This window comes from Gracilinanus agilis, chromosome 5 (assembly GCF_016433145.1).
Source record: "Gracilinanus agilis isolate LMUSP501 chromosome 5, AgileGrace, whole genome shotgun sequence".
Lineage (NCBI taxonomy): Eukaryota > Metazoa > Chordata > Mammalia > Didelphimorphia > Didelphidae > Gracilinanus > Gracilinanus agilis.
This window is the reverse complement of record NC_058134.1, coordinates 13,427,577-13,446,871: the sequence shown is the minus strand read 5'-3', so window position 1 is coordinate 13,446,871 and position 19,295 is coordinate 13,427,577. Positions and strand designations below refer to the sequence as shown.

At 47.6% G+C, this 19,295-nt stretch overlaps 1 protein-coding gene across 1 annotated transcript in view; it reads right to left on the bottom strand.

Moving 5' to 3' along the window:
• DNAH11 (dynein axonemal heavy chain 11) overlaps positions 1–19,295 on the bottom strand; it is a 306,168-nt gene that overhangs the window by 39,504 nt on the left and 247,369 nt on the right. Inside the window, exons 57-61 of the mRNA XM_044678853.1 lie at positions 18,395–18,517; positions 7,984–8,188; positions 6,940–7,104; positions 1,928–2,068; positions 553–723 (exon numbers count right to left, since the gene is read on the bottom strand). Coding sequence (XP_044534788.1) covers positions 553–723; positions 1,928–2,068; positions 6,940–7,104; positions 7,984–8,188; positions 18,395–18,517 — 805 coding nt within the window. The remainder of the gene's footprint in view (positions 1–552; positions 724–1,927; positions 2,069–6,939; positions 7,105–7,983; positions 8,189–18,394; positions 18,518–19,295) is intronic.

Below are 19,295 nucleotides of genomic sequence, written 5' to 3'. Positions count from 1 at the left end.
TGGCTGGGTATGAGATAGTCTATTCTCTTTCTTATCTCTTTATACAGGTATAGGATGAACAGAAAAACCTGGAAAGATGAGTGGTTGTTCATCTTATACCTTAAACACCCCAAACCTTGGAGACTGAGTCAGTTGGGGGGCCAAAGGTGGTGTGTTGCTTTGGACCAGAACAAGCCTTATGACCATCTTGGTCATTTGTGGTACAAGAAGCCTCTGGGAAATCGTGGTTTGTGAGCCTCCCCTGGGGTGAAGGTCCATTCTCCGCTGGGTCTGGAATTCTTAGGCTGGCCTAGAGGAATTTGCTTGATGGATGAAGGTTTGTGATAGGACATGCTTAATAAACACTTTCTGTTCCTTCATCCATCTATCCATCCATCCATCCATCCATCCATCCATCCATCCATCCATCCATCCATCTCTAACCTAAACTCTTCAACCCACAGCAGAAACCTCAAGGAGATACTGAGGACACCCAAAGCAGCCCCAGATGGTGTCTCTGGATCCAGAAGAACAGCCCAGACTCTCTTAACTATCTCAGACACTCTTCCCTACCTGAAAAGTCATCTGGGAGAGGAAGGTGAGCTTGTCCTTCTCAAAGAGAGCCTGGCTGGTGTTGAGGAACACAGAGTAGGTGATGCTTTCCATCAGGTGGGAGAGGCGCTCCTGAGGGTCTTCTGCCTTTTCCGACTGCCTGACGGCTTTGTGGAAGAGAGTATTGAAAGCCTGTGGAGGAAACATGAAGGTTCTCATAGAAGGGGGGCAACCACGATGTAGGGACCAGCCCATGGCATTCAGGGCTGGGGGTCAGAAAGCCAGGGAGGACCAGGGAATTCTTGGTTCTTAAGATGCAGGTCCTAGCACCCATCTAACTCCTTTGTGACGCTTGTCAGGTCTTGGCTACGCTTGCCCTGATTGCCTTCTCTTTAAAGTGGTGCCAGTAATGAACGTGGGGTTTTGTACTGTTTGTTTTCTAATGATCCCAGGGGCAGATGGGAGGGAGAGAAAATACATTTTTGTCTACTGAAAATAAAATGAAAAACAGTGCCATCTCAAGGGTTCCCCCCAAGGCTCTGGGACTGAATAGGGGAGGTGGAGAACCTTCCCACTAGGCTTCCTCGATTCGTTGGCCACAAATGTCACCTACCTTCTCCCCCAGCCTGCCTGCCCTTTATCTCTCTCTCTCTCCCAGCTCTCCAGCCCATCCCCAGTCCTTTGGAGACTTTCCTCACCTTCAGGAGAGTATGACTGGATGCAATTCAATTAACCCACTGACCGGTTATTCATTTAGACTACAAGCTCTTCATGAGGACATAAGCTCCCTGAGGGCAGGGCTTGTTCCCCTTTTGTCTCTGTATCTCCTAGCCTTGGCACAGGGCTCGGCACATGGAGGTGCTTCAAAAATGGTTGTTAATTATGGGCCTTCTGAAACACGAAAGCCACAATAATCTCTATTTTGCTGGAGGCTTTCTTCCATGGTGTGGGGAGACGAGAGAGGGATGGGTTAAGTGAAATGAAATAAAAATTCTAAACTTATGTACAAGAAAGTGCGTTAGGGGTTCAAAGAAAAAACCCACCCAAGCCACAACCTTCCCTGCCCTCCAAGAGCTCGCCTTCCTTTCCACTTTGGGAGTTTGGCTCATGCAAAGAGGAATAAATCTCAAGTATACAGAAAAATCCCCAGAATGCCAAGCCTCTGTTGTGGCACAATGCAAAAACGAACTCTTTGTCCTCCTCGGAGTGCAATTATCTGACTGATTTTGTGGGAAATGGCGACGCAAAAGAGTTCTGGGCAGCAATGGGGAGGGAACACACATCTCCAAAGCGCCCTGAGACTCTGCCCATGGCTTCCTTGGCTTTGTGAGAGAAAGGGCAAGCCTGCTAACCGTCCGGCTTTTACAAGGGCGCAGGCTGGCCGGTGTGACCTTACCTTCAAAGAGAACTGATAGATGGGGTTGATTTTTCGGAGGTCGTTAATGACAAAGTACAAAAGGGCCGCTCTGGCTGCCACTGGTCTGTAACAGTCCCTGGCTTCATTAATTTTGGCTTCATTTTCTTTGCCTTCATCCACCTGGGTTAAAAAACAAATCAGATCACTCTTCATGCCTCCTGTGATGATCTGAACAAGGAAGTGATATGTTCGAAATGAGAAATCGGGAGGGACATAAAATATGTAACGTGGATGGAGTCCAGAAATGGGAGCGTCTCCGAGATGGATGTGCTCCTATTTTAAAACACGCCATTTAAAAATAATATCTTCCTCCCAATGACATGTAAAACCATTTTTAGCATTCCTTTTTTTTAAGTTTTGAGTTCCAAATCCTCTCCCTCTTTCCCACCTTCCCATCCCCCTGGGATGTACATAATCCCATAGAGTTTTTACATGTGTTAACACAGAAAACTTTCCCCATATCAGTTATAAAGTACATATTGTTGTTTTTAAAACTGAAGAGTGAGAGATAACGGAGGACAGAGTTGAGGAGTTCTGGGGAAGTGTGGCCAAGAGAAAAGAACCATAATTCTAGCTTCGGAGGTTCAGGATCCAAATGTACCTGGGATCGATTATTAAACTCTTGAGCCAAGGTTTCCTCACCTGTAACATGAAGGGGGTTGGACTAAATGGCTCCTTCTAGTTCTAGAAAACAATCAGAATCATCTCCATCAGCTCACTTTAGCCTCACAACAACTCTGGGAGGGGGTTGCTATATTATCCCCATTTTACAATTGGGCAACCGAGGCAAAAAGAGGTTCAGTGACTTTTCCAGGATCACACAGCTGATCTGAGGCAGAACTTGAACTCAGGTCTTCCAGTGCTCTATCCCTACACCATGAAGCTGTCTTGAAGGTCCAGGAGTTATCTTCCAAGTCCTCATTTTGAATGTTTACATTGTCCATCTGTGGCTAACTTCTAGAAAGATGCAGACCACAATCTTGGTGGCTGGAGGGAAGGCCAGTGCAGGGGAGATCAAATCCTTCAGGGGCATTAAATTAGAGAATGGAAATGAACTTGATTTTGTACCTGGGGCTGTTTGCTATTTGCCCTGGGAAGAGATGATGAAAGGGGCCTCTGGCTTGGCCATTCTTGGCCTTTAAAATGGCCCCAGGAATGGCTGTGAAAATCCTGCTGGGTCCATTCCACGCCAAACCACTTTACTGGCCCACGAGGTATTCTAGTCCAACCAAGGCCACGGCTAATGGCAGCCAATAGCCTCGCTGGGCTCTGAGGAGGGGGCGCCTTTGCAGCTCTCCCGCCGCCTCCTTGGGATTGAGCAGCGGAACTCCTGCGCTTTATTTACGTCCTGCCTCTGGGTTAGCCGCCGGATGTGTTCGGAGCTCCTTCATTCCCATCAAAGACAGGGAGCAGCACGGATTCCTTTTCTTCAGGACGAGATTTGATCAAAGGCACCAGGTTTTTCCAAGCTCCCCCCCCCCTCCCCCTCCCCGAGAATTTTCTGCACATTGGACGGATGCTGGGGGTCCAGAGGGGACACGCGGATGGATCACAGGAAGGGATGTCCGGAATGTCCCAGAGGCAGCATGACGAAAGGCAGTGACTGGGGGCTGGGAAACACGGCAGCCATCCTAGCGGACCTGAAGGGTGGTCCTTTGGGAGAGGGATCAGCCTGGTGCTCCCCTGACTTAGGGGGCAGCAGAATAGAAGAGGAGCCCCTGCGCGGATGCAGATTTAGGAAAAGCAATCGGAGCTGCCCTGCGGTGGAATGAGCTGCTTCAGGGACCACTGAGTGCCCCTTCCCTGGAGCACTCTGGGTGCCGAGGCTGGTCACGTTCGGGGTGGACTCCATGGCCAGGCATCTCCTCTCGCTCTCTAATTCTCTGATTTTTTAAAATGAATTTCAAAGCTGGACCTCACTTTGTTAACTGTCTGGAGCTTTCCGATGGAGCCTGGGACAGGTGCTTCAGAGGAGCTGCGGCGGCGAGGGCCTGCCGGTCCTCCACTTGGGCTGCCGGGATTCTTAACAATTCCATCATCTCAAAGAATTGGGGTCTGACCTGCAAAACCCGCAGCTCCTGCTGGCACTCATGGCCGGGAGCTGGAGAATACAGCAGGGGTGCTCAGGGAGGGTCCTCGTTCGGGCAGGGGCCTCGGACCCCGACTCCTCTTGGTAGGACTGCTCTCAAGGTCTTTCTGCTTCTCTTCTCTAAGGCTCAGAACCCCCGGACACGTTCTCTTGGACAAAGGGCCCTCCCAGAGAGACTGGAGCCGATCTCCGAGCCCGTGAGGGGCTCCCATGGCCTTCAAGTCTGATGGGTACCAATTAGAAGCCCACCAGCCAGCGTGGGCTTGTCCATCGCACTGGAAGGGGCCTTAGACGCCATCTAGCCTCACCCACTGCCTTTACAGACGAGGGAACTGAGGTTCGAGGAAGTGAAGGGATTTGCTCAAGGCTTCCTGGCTAGTGTATGTCAGAAGAGGTTCTGAACACTATTCTCTCTCTCTCTCTCTCTCTCTCTCTCTCTCTCTCTCTCTTCTCTCTTCTCTCTTCTCTCTCTTCTCTCTCTTTCCTCGAGAAAGGAAAGGCCCCCCGGGGTGGGTAGACACACGCAAACACAGGCACGTGTTCTTTAAAGTCAGTGCTCAAGGGGAGAATGCTGATCTTCTTGTCTTGAGCTCTGAATTCAAGCACAATGTGTGTTCCCACATGTAGATACACACGGATGCATCATATCCACATGTATATGTGTACATACATGTAAGGTGTTCGACAGATTAGAAAATAATAAAATATGGCGATTCTTGGAATCTTCTCTGTGTCTACTTATAGACACAGAGTGATATGTGCATATAGAGGCATACATGAATATATTTATGTGTGTAAACATGTAAATAAGTACACACATGTATTGACAGGGATTGGACCTGTGATTTCATCAGTGTAAGGAGAATCAGGGAGAAAACAGCCTTTACCCATACAAGTGGGCATCTTGTGTGTCATGTGTTTCTTGGAAATTTGCCTGGAGCACTAAGAGAATGAATGACTTGCTCAAGGTCACATAGCCGGGATGTTTATGTCTTAAGCCCAGGTCCTACTGGTTCTGTGGCCAGCTTTCTGTCCACTGTGAAACACTATCTAGATAGAAAGTCAGAATAAACAGGCTAGAGAGGGAAGCATGGATGGAGGGTGGTGGAGAACTGGAAACGGAAGGGACGCCCATCCCTTGGGGAATGGCTAAACAAGTTGTGGCGTTTGATTGTGATGGGATGCTACTAGACTGTAAGAAATGAGGAGCAGCTTCATTTGGGGGGAAAATGGAAAGAATTACAGAAATGTAATCAAGAGTGGGATGAGTAGAGAACAAAAGAGAGCATTATACACAGCAACAGAAATATTGCTGGAAGAATGAACTGTACGTCTACTCCAGAGAAAAAACTGAAGAATGGAAATAAGTAAGACGTAGTTTTACGTATACGTGTATCTTTTGGTCAAATGATGTCTTCTCTAATGGGGGGAGAGGAGGGAGGGAGTAACTGTGCATTTTAATAATATGAACAAACAAATAAATACATTTAAATTTAAGAAGATGGATAGATAAAAGGATGAATGGATAACTAGATAGATAGACAGATAGATGGATAGACAGACAGACAGACAGACAGATAGATAGATAGATGGATGGATAGACAGCTAGACAGATAGATGGATAGACAGACAGATAGATAAGACAGACAGACACAGACAGATAGATAGATAGATAGATGGATGGATGGATGGATGGATGGATGGATAGACAGATAGATGGATAGACAGATAGATAAGACAGACAGACAGACAGACAGATAGATAGATGGATGGATGGATGGATGGATGGATGGATGGATGGATGGATGGATGGATAGATGGATGGATGGATGATGGCTAGATAGAGTGAGTGAGTGAGTGAGCATTTATTCAGTGGTGTTGAGTGTATGCCAGGCACTGTACTAAGAGCTAAAGAGCCAAATGTATTTACCAGTCACCAAGAGAGCTGTGGGATTTTCTTCACATTCTAAAGGGAAGCCAACACATAAAAAGAATCTGAAAGGGAAGGGGAGCAAGGAGAGGGTACCCACACTGGCAGAAATATGCCTAGGGAGCCTGCTAGCAAAGTGATAAAGTCATCTAAAGAGTGAGTCGGCTAGCAAATGAAGAGAGAGGCTGGGGCCCCTCACAACATGTTGTCTCTTATAACATAAAGACAGGCAAAGTTCCATTGCCCATCTTGCCCACCTATACCACCTTGGTAGAGTGGATAGAGAATGGGGCTCAGTCAAGAAGACCTTGGTTCCCATCTCCACTGGTACATCCTGGCTGTGTGACCCTGGGCAATTCATTTGCTTAATCTCTCTTGAGTCCCTGCCAAGTGTCAAAGACTCAGAGCAGATGCTGGTCTACTTCAATAGAGGGAGTTTCTTCACCATGATGACTGGACCACCCTACGTCCAGGCCAATCTAGACAAATACCTGTGGAGCAGAACTGATCTCCAGGCTTGTCTAAAGCATTTTAAGAAATGGAGTGCTGCCCAGATATGACAACTGCTACCTGAGTCCAGGGGCCCCTAAATAGCCTTGCATAGTCTCAGGTCATCCCCAGTTGGTCCCAATAGCTCTTGGAAGATTTTTCTACACCAAGGGCTTGGGGATCCGCATTGGAGGAAGATGGAGCTCTGCTGATGGAGGACAGGATTGTAGCAAATATGGACAATGGAGGTAAGATGGATTCATTACTTTCTCCTTAAAGCCAGCCCATTTCTACTCATTGGAATGCGGTACAGTGGAAATAGACCCTGGGATCAGAGGACCTGTGTTCACGTCCCACCCCCTCTGATGTTCACCTCTGCGGATCTCAGTTTCCTTATGTAGAGAATTCAGGGGTTGGAACTCAGTGGCCTCTGGGGGCCCTTCTGGCTCTAGAGCCTGCCTATGTCCATATTTCAGAGCCTACCTTGAGCTCTATTTCTGCCGCTGTGGATTTGGTGATTTCCAGTTTCTCCACCAGCTCTGTGTCATCCAAGAAGCTTCCCTCTGCTGTGGACAGATGGAGGAGGAGATCATCTTCCAGATGCTTCAGCTCAATCTTAAAGTCATTCTGTTGCTTTGTCAGAACTGACTAATAAACGTTCAGAAAGGAGAAAGGGGAAAAATAAGACAAGGCTTTTTGTCATCTTCCCTGGAGAGGTGTTTGGGTCAAAGTCTTTATCAGTTAGAGATTAGGTCACCTGTGTGACCCTGGATAAGTCAATGGGCCACCATATCATCAGCACATCATACCAGATGACTTCTAAAATCCATTCTGAGTTCTAAGTCTTTGATTTCATGATCTAGCTAAGTCGCCCCAGACCTTACACTTTACAAACTGGGCTCTGCCCACACTGGCCAACTGTCTACACTCTCCCTTTCTAAGATCAGTTCTCCCTTCTTTTTTGTTGGTCTGAATACCACCTGGCCTTCAAAGCCTAGACCGAGTCCTATTCCCTTCTTGAATGTAGTTGTCCTGGTTACCCTGGCCTCAAATCATCCTTCCTTCCTTGAATAACTTCCTACCTTATGGTTGGACTGGACCACTCAGTGCCAGATTACTCAGTAAAGCCAGTGGTCCCAATGTTCCAAATGGGCAGTCTCCATGTTTCACCTAGAGTGTTAGCCCCAGGAGGTCAGCTTCTCTTTATCTTTGCTACCTGGCACATCCCAGCAATGAGGATAAAGATGACCCCTGCGGCCTCTGTGGATAGGGAACTTCCTTTCTACCAAGGCAGTTGGGTACCTGCTTGTCTTCCACAGTTGTCTGGGGCCCTTAGAGGCTGACTGATTTGTCTGGGGTTACACAGGCAATATACATTAGTCAGGACTTGAATTCAGGTCTTCCTGGCTCCAAGACCTGCTCTACCCATTGGCCCATCTCCAATTCCTAGAATCTGCTTTTTTCACACACAAAATGCTTCAATAAACTGCTGCAGATGGTTTGGATTTGGGCTTTTCCCTTTCTTACCTTGAGTTTTTCCAAATCTGGCCGTTCCACACTGACCACATCTGCTAAGAGCTGGGCTTCCAGTCCATCTTCTGTGACGGTAAAGTTGAGGAGGGTGGTCTGTGCCTGCAGCTCAGGCTTGTAGTGAGGATTAGCCAATTTTGTGTGCAAGATGAGCCGGAAGTTTGGGTGAAACTCGCATTCTCTGTCCCCAATCCTGATAAACCTGGGCATAGACGCCAAGATTTAGAGGAAGTTCACAGTTGAGAAGCAGCCTTGACCCTGATCTTGTCCATGGCATGTAATCAGACACATAGAAATTCTCTACAGACACAATAGGATGGAAATTTTCTCCTTCCTTCCTTCCTTCCTTCCTTCCTTCCTTCCCTCCTTCCTTCCTCTGTTCCCTATCCACAGAGGCCACAGTGCATTGAACATGGACCTGAAGACGGGAAGCCCTGAGTTTAAATCCTGCCTCATATATGAGTGACCCTGGGCAAGTGAGTTAACCTCTGTCTGCCTCAGATTCCTCCTCTGAACAGTGAGAGTGCTGTGGATTTGGCTTCTAAGGCCCCTTTGAGCTTGAATCTATGAGCCTGTCTGTCAGGTCAGCTCCTGAAAGACAACTGCATCCCCAAGGGCCCAGGACAGTTCCTGGCCCATGGAAAGTGCTTAAGAAATGCATTAATGAGTACAGCAAACTTTTTATCTTTCAAAGCAAGACTCAAACCTTCAAAGTTCTCCCCAGCTCCCAGTTTGGGGATAACTGGGCAAAAGATCCATTCTTTACCCAGCAGAGAGGCAATTGTATGCGCCATATTGTAGGAATGCTATTAGCAACTTGGACCATCCAGAGGAGGGCAGTTAGGATGGTAAAAGGCCAGGCGTCCCAGCCCTGTGAGGAGTGTTGGAAGGAACTTGAGATGTCTGTCCAAAAGAAGTGGAGCCTCATGGGGAACATGGTAGTTTCCTTCAATTGTTTAGAGGGATAGCAGGCCAAAGAGGGACTGGAATCAGGAGCGATGGGAAGAACTCTCAAAGGCATCAGTGGTGATGTCAGAACAAACTCACCAACCATGGGACCAGCATCCTGAGGAGGTAGTCAGCTCCCCATCACAGCCAAGGCTGGATGGTCAACTCTTGGACTCTCTATAGAGAGCATCCCAAAGGAGAATGGGCTGCCTCCAGAGGAGGTAGAGAGCTCCTTATCACTAGCAGTCTTTAAACCAAGGCTGGATGATCAGCTCTTGGGTAGGCTTTAGAGGGCCTTTTTTTCTGGTTGGGATAGATTAGGTCTAGGCCACTGAGGCCCCATTCATCTCTGAGTTTTTCTTATTCTCTGAATGAGTGCCTGTACCCCAGAGTGTCTGAAACACAAAGGCAGAGAGATGCAAGGAGGAGCTTGCCAGGGAGAGGAAGTTGCCTCCTTTGCCTTCAGACTGACATGGCAGCATCCTTCCTGTAATTGCACCTGTGCCAGAGGAGGGAGGAAGGGCACTCTGTCTTATGAGGGGTCAGATAAAACCAAGGGCCCAGTGATCTTCGAATGACAGAAGAAGGATGTCCGGCTATTAATTGACATTTTAAGCCTTGCTCTGAAATACTCTTCCAAAGTTTTGTGAATTTTTAAAAATTTCCTGGGGATAATCAATTATCCTCAATTGGAGTGTTTATGGTCTATGAAAGACAAAAAAGTGCATAATGACTCAATATAACATTTTATCACCGCCGCTAGGTTAATTTTTGGTTAATTGCCTAACTGGGAAAACTAAACAGACTGTGAATGCTCTCTCATGGTTTGAAGGATCTAAGCAATGACTCTGTTAACCAGAGGGGTGGGTAAAGGATAACAGAACCACCATGTTGTTTCTGTGAAAGACATCCATCCAGAGGATATGATGAGGACAAAAATGATGTGTGGGCTCTGAGGTTGAACAAAGTCAAGGGAGAGATGAGTAAGAAAAAGAAAGTAGGAACATGGGGGACTGGCTAGACACATTCTAAAGGATGAGAGACCCCTCTTAAGTTCTCTGGGAATGGATAGTCAATTATTTTTACCATCCCTAAGACAAATGCTGTGGCAGGCTAATTTGTTAGAGCCCATTTTTAAAGAGATCAAAGGCACACATCATCTGCCCAGATTTTAGTAGTGAGATTCCCTGAAAAGAGCACTTTGTCTGGTGTCTGAGACTTGGGTTCGAATCTGCATTCTTCCATTTACTTACAAGGATGACCTTGAGTCAGTTACTTTATTTCTCTTATGTTTCCTCTTCTGTTAAACGAGGGGCCACAACAAGATGACTTATGACCTCTGAAGTTCCTTCCAACTCTAAATCTATGATGCTGATCTAGTTATTTTACTGATTAGGAAGCATGGGACTAGAAGGTAGTGATATGTCTAAGTCACACCTTGTGTGTGTGTGGTTGAGCTGGGACTGGCCCACAAGATTCCCAACTTCTGGTCTCACTGCCTTTCCACAAGCTCAGGCTCCCGGAGACTTTAGGTGCTATTTCCTGACCACGAGCCCAGTGCCCCTAACTTTGGTTCATTAGGCTTACAATTGGTCCCAGGGGGACCACATGAGAGAGCCCAGACCATTTAGCCCTAAGCTTTCTCTACTGCTGGAAAACTACTCAGAGTCCACACACTGTTGAGGGCAGGGCCATTGGGGCTATGCACGTCCATCACTGACATAATGCCTTGCCCACTCTTGGAGCCAAGCCTTTGGTGATCCACTGAAATGAGTTGTGTCAGTGCTATCTTTCTTTTGGAAAGATCCTACACAGCAGTGACCTTTCCCTAGAATCAGAGAATCTGAGCAGGTGGAAGAGACAGACCTCAGCGGTCATCTAGTCTCATGGTACTGCCCAACGGATTGAGCTAAGCCTAACCAGAGGTCATCTGGCTTCTGCTGGACCACAGACCTCTAGGGCGGAGAAACCTCAGTCTCTTCTACCTTGGGACGGCCCCCATTGCTACCATCTCATTCTTTCCATTGGGTCCAAATCTACCTGATGGCCTTGTCCACCCGCTGCTCCTGGTTCTGTTCTCATTCCTTTTCCACAAGGCTGCCCTTCACATTCTCCACGGTGCTCCTCGCTTCCTTCCAGGCTTCTCTTTGCTAGGCTACGTATCCCTAGTTCCTCCCATAAACCCTCACAAAAATGAACTGGAGGCACTTTGTCATCCTGGCTGCTCTGGCAGGTCTCAGATCTCCCTAAAACATGTCACTTGGAAAGGAATGAAATGCCTCGAGACCATCCACTCCCACCAAGGCAAGACAGGAGGGTGCTAAGCAAAGTGCTCCAAGTACGGGTCTGCTCAGTAGCTCTAGCACATGGCTCCAGAAGGCCTCTAGGTCAAAGTCCACACTGCTGGCATTTTACATGGGGTGGAGGTAGGCTCCATCTGGACTTACTTCATAGTCAAAAGGCTTCTTCCTTGCTGTGGAGGGCAGGAAAATGGGAAGGAAAGGGAATGAGCATTTATTGAGCACCTACTGTGTGCCAGGCACTGTGCCAAGCCCTGGACCATTTTATGTCTTTGAAACCTCATCACTACCTTGGGAGGCAGGTTCTGGCTGCCTTTTGGGAGGCACAGGGTCAGGGTGAGAATGCCCAGAGAAACAGGGAGAAGGCTTTGAGGTCACATCCCATGGAGATCACTTCAAGGAACTGAGATTCGTCCAGCCGGGAGAAGACTTGATTATTATTTCTTTGTGTGTTTGCAAGGCTGCCCTATTCTGTTTGGCCCCAGAGAATAGAACTGGGGGTGATGGGAGGGAGGCAGAAAGGCAGAAGTAGACAATGGTAGAATCTTTGAGCGCCACCGAGGGACCTCAACACTTCTTTTGGGAATTTCCTTGACTCTGGACAAAAGTTTTCCCTGTAGAGAACTCAATGATTGTTATAGGCTTTAGAATAAACCTTCAATGAGGGGAGCCCTTCCGCTCCCATCATAGATACTAACTGGGTGACCCTGGGCAAGTCACTCAACCTTTGGAGTCTATTCTTCATGAGGAAAATGAGGACATTGAACTCAGCCACCTCTAAGCATTTCTTCTTACTCTAAATCTATGAGTCTACAATCTTAAGTCAATGAAAATATATAGGGAAAGGCAGTGGGCTATAGTGGGCTTGGAGTCAGAAAGACCTGGGTTCAAATCTTGTCTCAGATATTTTCTATGTAACCTTGAGTAAGTCATAACCTTTCCAGGCTCAGTCTCCACTTCTCTAAAATGAATTCTTGATGACCTTTATACCATTCCCTGATGGAAAACATGGCTCCTGCGGTCTGCCTGTGCTTTTCAGCGCATTTCCATCCAGGTAAAAGGGCAGGAGGGAGCTTTTCCAGAAAATTCAATAAAAATCCCCCACCAGGATTGGAGGGAGCTGCCTCCCTTCCAAACACACAAAACTCACACAAGAAACTTTTCAATGGACCTCTAAAAGCCTGATGGCCAACCCCGCTGTTCCAAATGAAAGGGGCCTCCATTGGACCTGTGACCTCCAGCCGCTTGGGGAGGGAGGGCAGCAGAATGGATGTGGACCAGGGAAACAGAGGCGAGGAGCCGTTACTTAGCAACCTCAGCAGGAGGAACCTTGGTCAAACCCAAGTCGGGAAGAAAGGTTTGGGAGGAAAAAGCTGGTGGGGCATTCAAGGGCAGGGAGCAAAGGTCTGAATAGAAAGGAGCTCGTGGTCTGGCTGTTCTGAACAGGTAAGAACCACCATGTTCCTCCTCCCTGCAGGAAGGGACCATTTATAGGGGAGGGAAAAACACAGGATCTGTGGACCCCACGTCTGAGCCCTTTTGTACAGAAAACAAAGTCAAAGCTTAAAAATAAAACATTTGCCTCTCAGATGATTGCTATCCTTTCTTGTTAGAGATATTCAACAATGAAATCATAGGACAAACGGCTGCTTCTGTCATTTGGGGGCTCCTGGAGCAGCCCTTCCCTCCACATGACCTTGTACAATAATTCCCATTTTACAGATGAGGAAGCAGCTTGCCAAGTGTCACGTGCCAAGGCAGGTTTGGAGTTGAGATTCAAACTTGATCTTCCCATTCTCTGCACAACATTTTCTGGTTAGAGATAGTGTACGAAGCCAGGATTTCTGGCTCATGTCATATTCACTAATCATGTGGGTCTTGTTTTTTAGTTTGTCAGGGACTTAAAAAAATCTATCAAGAGATAACTTCCCACAAGACAACTGAAAACAAGGTAATTCAGTGCTCTCAAGTCTGTGGAGAAATAAGATAACACACTGGGCCCAGAGTCAGGAAGACTCAAGTTCAAATCCAGCCTCAGACACTTCCTAGCTATATGTCCCTGGACAAGTCACCTAATTAATTGGCCTCTGTTCCTCTTCTTTAAGATGGGGATAATGGCACACCTACCTCCCAGGCTATTGCAAGAATCAAATGAGCTCTTTCTAAATCATTTTGTAAACTTCCTCAATCCCTTCCCTCTACTCTTCCCCTTCCTCTTCTTCTTCCTCCTTTTCTTCCTCTCCTCCTTCTTCCTCTTCTTCTTCCTCCTTCTTCCCCTCTTATTTCTTCTTTTCTTCTTCCCTCTTCTCTTTCTTCCTCTTCTTTTTAGGTTTTTTGAAATTCAAGGGTTTCTTTTGGAACCTCTCAGTTGTGAAGATCAAATCTGATATGTTTTAAGTGCTTAAAGTGATCTATAAATGCTACTCTTACAAATTGTAAACTCACCAAACCTGTTTTATCCAGTCTGAGGACAACTTGCTAGAGCCTTTTCCCCACCAAAATTACTTTGCATGCATTCTTATTCTTATTTTTAAACCTTTACCCTCTCTCTTAGAATCCATACTGTTTATTGGTTCCAAGGGAGAAGAGTGGTAAGGGCTAGGCAATGGGGGTCAAGTGACTTGCCCAGGGTCACACAGCTGGGAAGTGTCAGAGGTCAAATTTGAACCCAGATCTCTTGTCTCTAGGCCTGCTCTCAGATCATTGTGCTACCTAGCTGCCCCCTTGCATACATTTTTAACTTAATGATCTAGGTAGTCGAATGTAAGCTTCTCTAGGGCAGGGGCTGTTTGACTTTGCCTCATTCATATACCAACTGATGAGCCATCTCCTTTCTGGAAGCCTTGTTTCTCAGGTCTTCTGGATTCTTAAATTCTTCTAGATTTTCTTAATGTATTGAAGCTCTCTCCCTTCTTCCACTCTCCAATGGAATGTAAGACCCCTGAGGGCAGGAGGGACCTGAATTATCTTTGAATCCGCAGCACCTTCTCTGAAGAAAGCCCTTAACGTTGGTCTTGTGGAATGGGACTCTTAGAATGAAGGAAGGAATAGAACTTTTTGTTCTGGAACTTCTTCAAGTCCTCATTTGCTTTGGAAAGAGGACGCACTGATAAATCTTCCCCGCCATGTTTTCTGTCGATTGACACCATAAAATATATTTTACTTAGAATTAGGATTGTCTGAAGCTCAGTGGATTTAATTATTTGTAATTACCCTGTTGTTGTCGGACTATGGCTGCTTTATGACAGTGGTATCTACTGTGTGGGTCAGGCCCCACTGTATATCTTTTCAAATATAGAATTAATGTACTATTGATGAAACCATTACCAGAACCAAATGAAAGTCTGGGCTGATGGATTGGTCCTCGGGGCGCTGTCAGACATGAAAGGAGTAATTAGTATTCATTACTCCATACTCCACAACATTCCAATTATTCATGAACTTTAACTTTTGGACTGTGTCTGTATCTATCTTTTCCGACTTGTGTTATTAGGAAGAAAAAACAAATGTCAGCTATCGAGAAAACAACCACCAGTAACTGGAGTCTAAAAAGGGGAAAAACAAGGCAGAATGAAGCCCCATCTAGGCACAGCCCCCTGAAGTTCACCACTTTGGAGGGAGGCAAAACACCAGCTGTGAGTCTCACAGTGGAAGAGGCCAAGAATAACAATCTTTCATTGTGGGGATTAGACTTACAACCCCACAAGAGAAAGGGGGGCAGGCGGCTTACATTCGGCCAACGTCTGAGAGGAGCAAAGAATGCCCAAGTCATCCCCTAAAGTCTTTATTAAATATCTACATAATGCCAGGTACCTGACAGCAGAAGAAAAGAAGAATATTCCCTGCCCTTGAGGAGTTTACTCTTGACTGGGGAAGACAGCATGTATAAGGTAGAATGTCCAGGAGCTTGCTTTTCCTCCTGGATGGTCACTAGATCTATCTCCTACTCTATCTCCCATCTCTGGGCTCTTTACACATACTTTCCCCAATGCCCAGAGTGCTGGATTCAAAGTCATAGGCTCTGAGTTCAAAGCTTACCTCTTCCATTTAGTACGTCTACAACTTGGAGCAAATCATTTCTCTTCTCTGAATCTCAGATTTCTCATCTATAAAATAAGGAGGCTGGATTATATGTAAATATATAGTAGAGTATCTCTTTCTGTAGATAGTCTAGTCCAGCCTCCCTTCTCTACATCTATATTTCCATATAATTCCCAAATTCCAACACAGCCATGCCTAAATCTATATGGCCGAGATTCCAGCTCAGGGACCTCCACCAGTGAACTTATGCTTAGTGGTTAGTCAGTAGATCCAATTGTTGTTCATCTTCGTTAGGGGGGTGATTTGTGAATTGGATTTCAGTGATGCAGAGCTGCACAGACTCTCTTCCTCGGTCAGCCTCACTCTCTTCCAGGGTCACCGAAGTCCAGTGACAGACAACAGCCAGGATGGCTGGCGATGGTCCCAAAGGGAGTGGAGAACCTCAGCTTCTTCCACAGCTGACCAAGCTCTAAGCATTCCTCAGTGCCCACCTGGGCTCCCTTCGTGGCTGTGGGATCAAACTGTTCTCCTCAGCCCATTCCTCCAAGGGAAGCCTTCCCATGCTTGGGGTAGGCAGCCCCTAACTCACCAGGGGGTTTGAGGCTCCCCTGCTAAGATGGTTTTACGTGACCCCCGCGCACATTCCAGCTTCTTGGAGAGTCAGGTGAAAGGTGGACACCAAAGGTGATGAGCGGTCCTAAAAAGGGCTCAGAAAGTCCTCCTACCATTGGAACTAGTCCTCCCTGGGTGCCACGGTGCCTAAAACCCTGGCCATTCCACTAGAGTTGCTAGTCGTCCCTGGGCGGCTAGGTGTCCCCACAGCGCAGGTCCTCCTGCGGCCGCTAGGTGGCGCCATAGTGCACAGCGCTGGTCAGCTAGGTGGCGCCATAGTGCCCTCTCTCCTCACAAGCCCCAGTGGACGGAATTCCTAACAAACAAAGGCATTTGCTTTCTCCAAACTGGCCGCGTGCGACTCCCAGCTTCTCAATGTCTCTAGCCTTCTGTCCTGGCTGACTTCTCCTGCTGGCCATGTTCTCTTCTGATTGGCCAGTTCGGTCGCGGGCCCGGCTATTCCAGCTGGGACACCCGCCCGCCCGCCCGCCCGCGGATCACTTGTTGCCTGGCCCCAGTGCAGAGATCTCCTTCCGCGCCGCTCCCCGGTACGGGTTCCCTTTCTTGATTAGACCACAAGCGCCACGAGGGCAGGGGATTTCTTTTAGCCGGGCTTGGTATTTCCTGCACTTCGCGTGGCAGCGCTGGGCACCCCGCGAGCGGGCTGGATAGGCGCGCTCTCCGCCATCTTTATCTGTGCGCCAAGGCAGCAGAGCCGGAACTGTCGCCATCAAACATCCCAGCATAAAGCTGGGACACAACCTTCTCCGAACAGAGACCCCGTAGCCAGAGGCACACAGGAAGAGCCCGTGTGGCTGACAGGACGTGAGGGAGGCAGCTCCCTCCTCCGCACTCCGAGGCCCCCAGGCTTTTCCTTTCTCATCCTGCCGCCCCGCCATCTTTGTACAGTTCCCAGAATAATCTCGGTTCTCTCAGGATTACCTGCGAGCCTCCGGCTGGCCCAAACCCAAAGAAAGCTGGGAAAAGGGCAGGATTGGAGGTCATTCTCCGACGGGTGCTGAAGGCAAAGGCTACGAGCTAAGGAATGGCAGGCAGCTCCTGCTCCCCAGGGCAGCCATCTTGGAAAGGGCCGTCAGAGGCTCCTCAGCATCTCCTATCCTGTAGTTCTGTTGACTCGGTGGAAGGGTTGTGGTTTTGACCAACGGCTTGTTAAGCCGGCCCAAAGCGTGTGGTTGCCTGCTGGCTTGTGAACAATCATAACGTGGCAGTCGCTGCAAACACGGTGCCTCTCTGCAGCCCGCCTTTCCCAAGGAATCGTTTACTCTTCGGTGACAGGAGCCTCACAACAGAAGTGGTTACCCTTGTGTAAACCCACGGGTGGGGCTTTGCTTAAGCAAGCCTCTTCCCATGGATACCGATTGGCTATTAGATAGACCAAGAAGGAGAGGGAGGTGGGGGAGGGAGGAGGGATTTCCCACGGCACCTCCAGGACAGAAAAAGGGGGAGAGAAATGAGTGGAATGATGAGGCCCATCTCTGATCTGTTTTAAAGAATGCCTATCTCCGTAGGTAAGAGGAGAGGAAGTCAATCAGGGGAAAGGGAATTCAGGAGTTGGTACTGAAAGATTTGGGTGGGTATTGTTATTGTGTGATCTTGGGCAAGTCATTGCATTGGCTAACATCTGCGGGACTTTGGGCTCATTACTGAACATCTCTGAGCCCTGGTTCTCTTCTCTCAAATGAAGGATTAGGACCCAATGACCCTGAAAGTTCCTTCACCCTAAATCTATGATCTCTTGGCCCCCGGAGGCTAGGTAAATCCTCAGGTCCCTTCCAGCTCCAGATTTATGCTTTCCTCAAATTTTGACTTCAAGTTGGCACCCCATTGGTCTCCTGGGGACAATGCTCTGGGGAATGCTTGGAGCTCCTGTGAACAGTTGGGCTCTATGGGAAGCCACATCCTCTCACTTGAGGGCTTTCCCTCTTACGCTTACATACTCTTACATCCCTTCTTACTCCTTACATAAGCCAACAAACAGGGCTACTGAGGTATCTGACAACTTATTTTCTGATTTCTTGGTCAGAATTCTAGCAGAGTGCTCCAGAATCTTCCCCCTAAAATATCTTCTTAAAAATAATTTGGAGTACAGCTAGATGGCACTGTAGATAGAGCACCAGGCCTGGAGTTGGGAGGACCTGGGTTCAAATCTGGTCTCAGACACTTCCTAGCTGTGTGACCCTGAGCAAGTCACCTAACCCCAACTGCTTAGCCCTTGCCCTTTTGTCATAGAGTTGTTACGGAGAAGGTAATGGTTTTAACTCTAATAATATTAATCTGAACTTCCTTAATCATCAGCTCTTCCAGTGTTTCAGATGCAGAGGAGTAGCTTGAAGCTGTTTTGGAGCCCCGCCAGGCTTGGCAAAGCTTTGGGGGTTGTTGGTGTCACGAAATGGAAAGCCCAGCGTAAAACGCAAGGGCTTTATGACACCCAGACCCAGACAACTTGCCTCCTCTCTAGAATATGTGTGGAATACAAGAATACTCACTTCCCCCGTTTAATTGTGTTCCTCCCCAGCAGTGGATCAAGGACTGGATCGATGGTTTCATCCAGGTTCTCAATGAGGGTGACATCTCCAAAAGCCAACGCGTTTTCAATGGCATTCAAAAACCTGGGGATTTTGCAAGAATCAAAGCTATGCACTAGAAAAGCTTCTACTTGAAAACAAAGAAAACACATGATTCACTATCCATCCTGTGTAGAATGGGACGAGCTGAGAAAAAGCTATGCTTGGATTTTAAGAGACCTCGACATGGGTATGGGCGCCCCCTCTACTGGGCCACCATTGTTCCAACATTTGGCAAACTGTTTTATGAGTGCTTCTGATCCCCAAATGCTTACGGTCATCCTCCTGTGACCAGGCTGGAGCTGCATATCTCTCTGTACTTAGCTGGGTTCCCCCTCTTGCCAGATCCCTATTTAAAGTCCTTTCAACTTGCCACAGTTAACTCCACCGGTGAGGCTTTTATGGACCCAGCATGGCAGAGCATTTTGGTGGAGGCTACAAAGTTGCGCCATGTTGGCCTTATCATTATTTTGAATTAAATTGTATTTTTAGAATTCATTTCTTCTCCCCCTCCACTCTTTCCCTGCCCAAGGGAGAAAGGAAAATGGTAACCCTTAGAATAAATGTTCATATTCATCTGACCATGTCCAATGAGATACTTGGACAAACAGTATTGGAAACCCTCAATGTAGGTTCCATTTAGAAATGATTCATGTAACCAGGCTCCATCCATAGAGCTGAAAGTGGCTTCAGAAACCCACTGTTGCTCCTTCTAGAGACAGGGTTAAAGGACTCCCATCCTTGTAATGCTTCAGGTACTCGTGGTCAGTGGGCTCACTCCCACCACTGCCTCCTTCTTAGCAGATCATCCCCAAGAACTGCT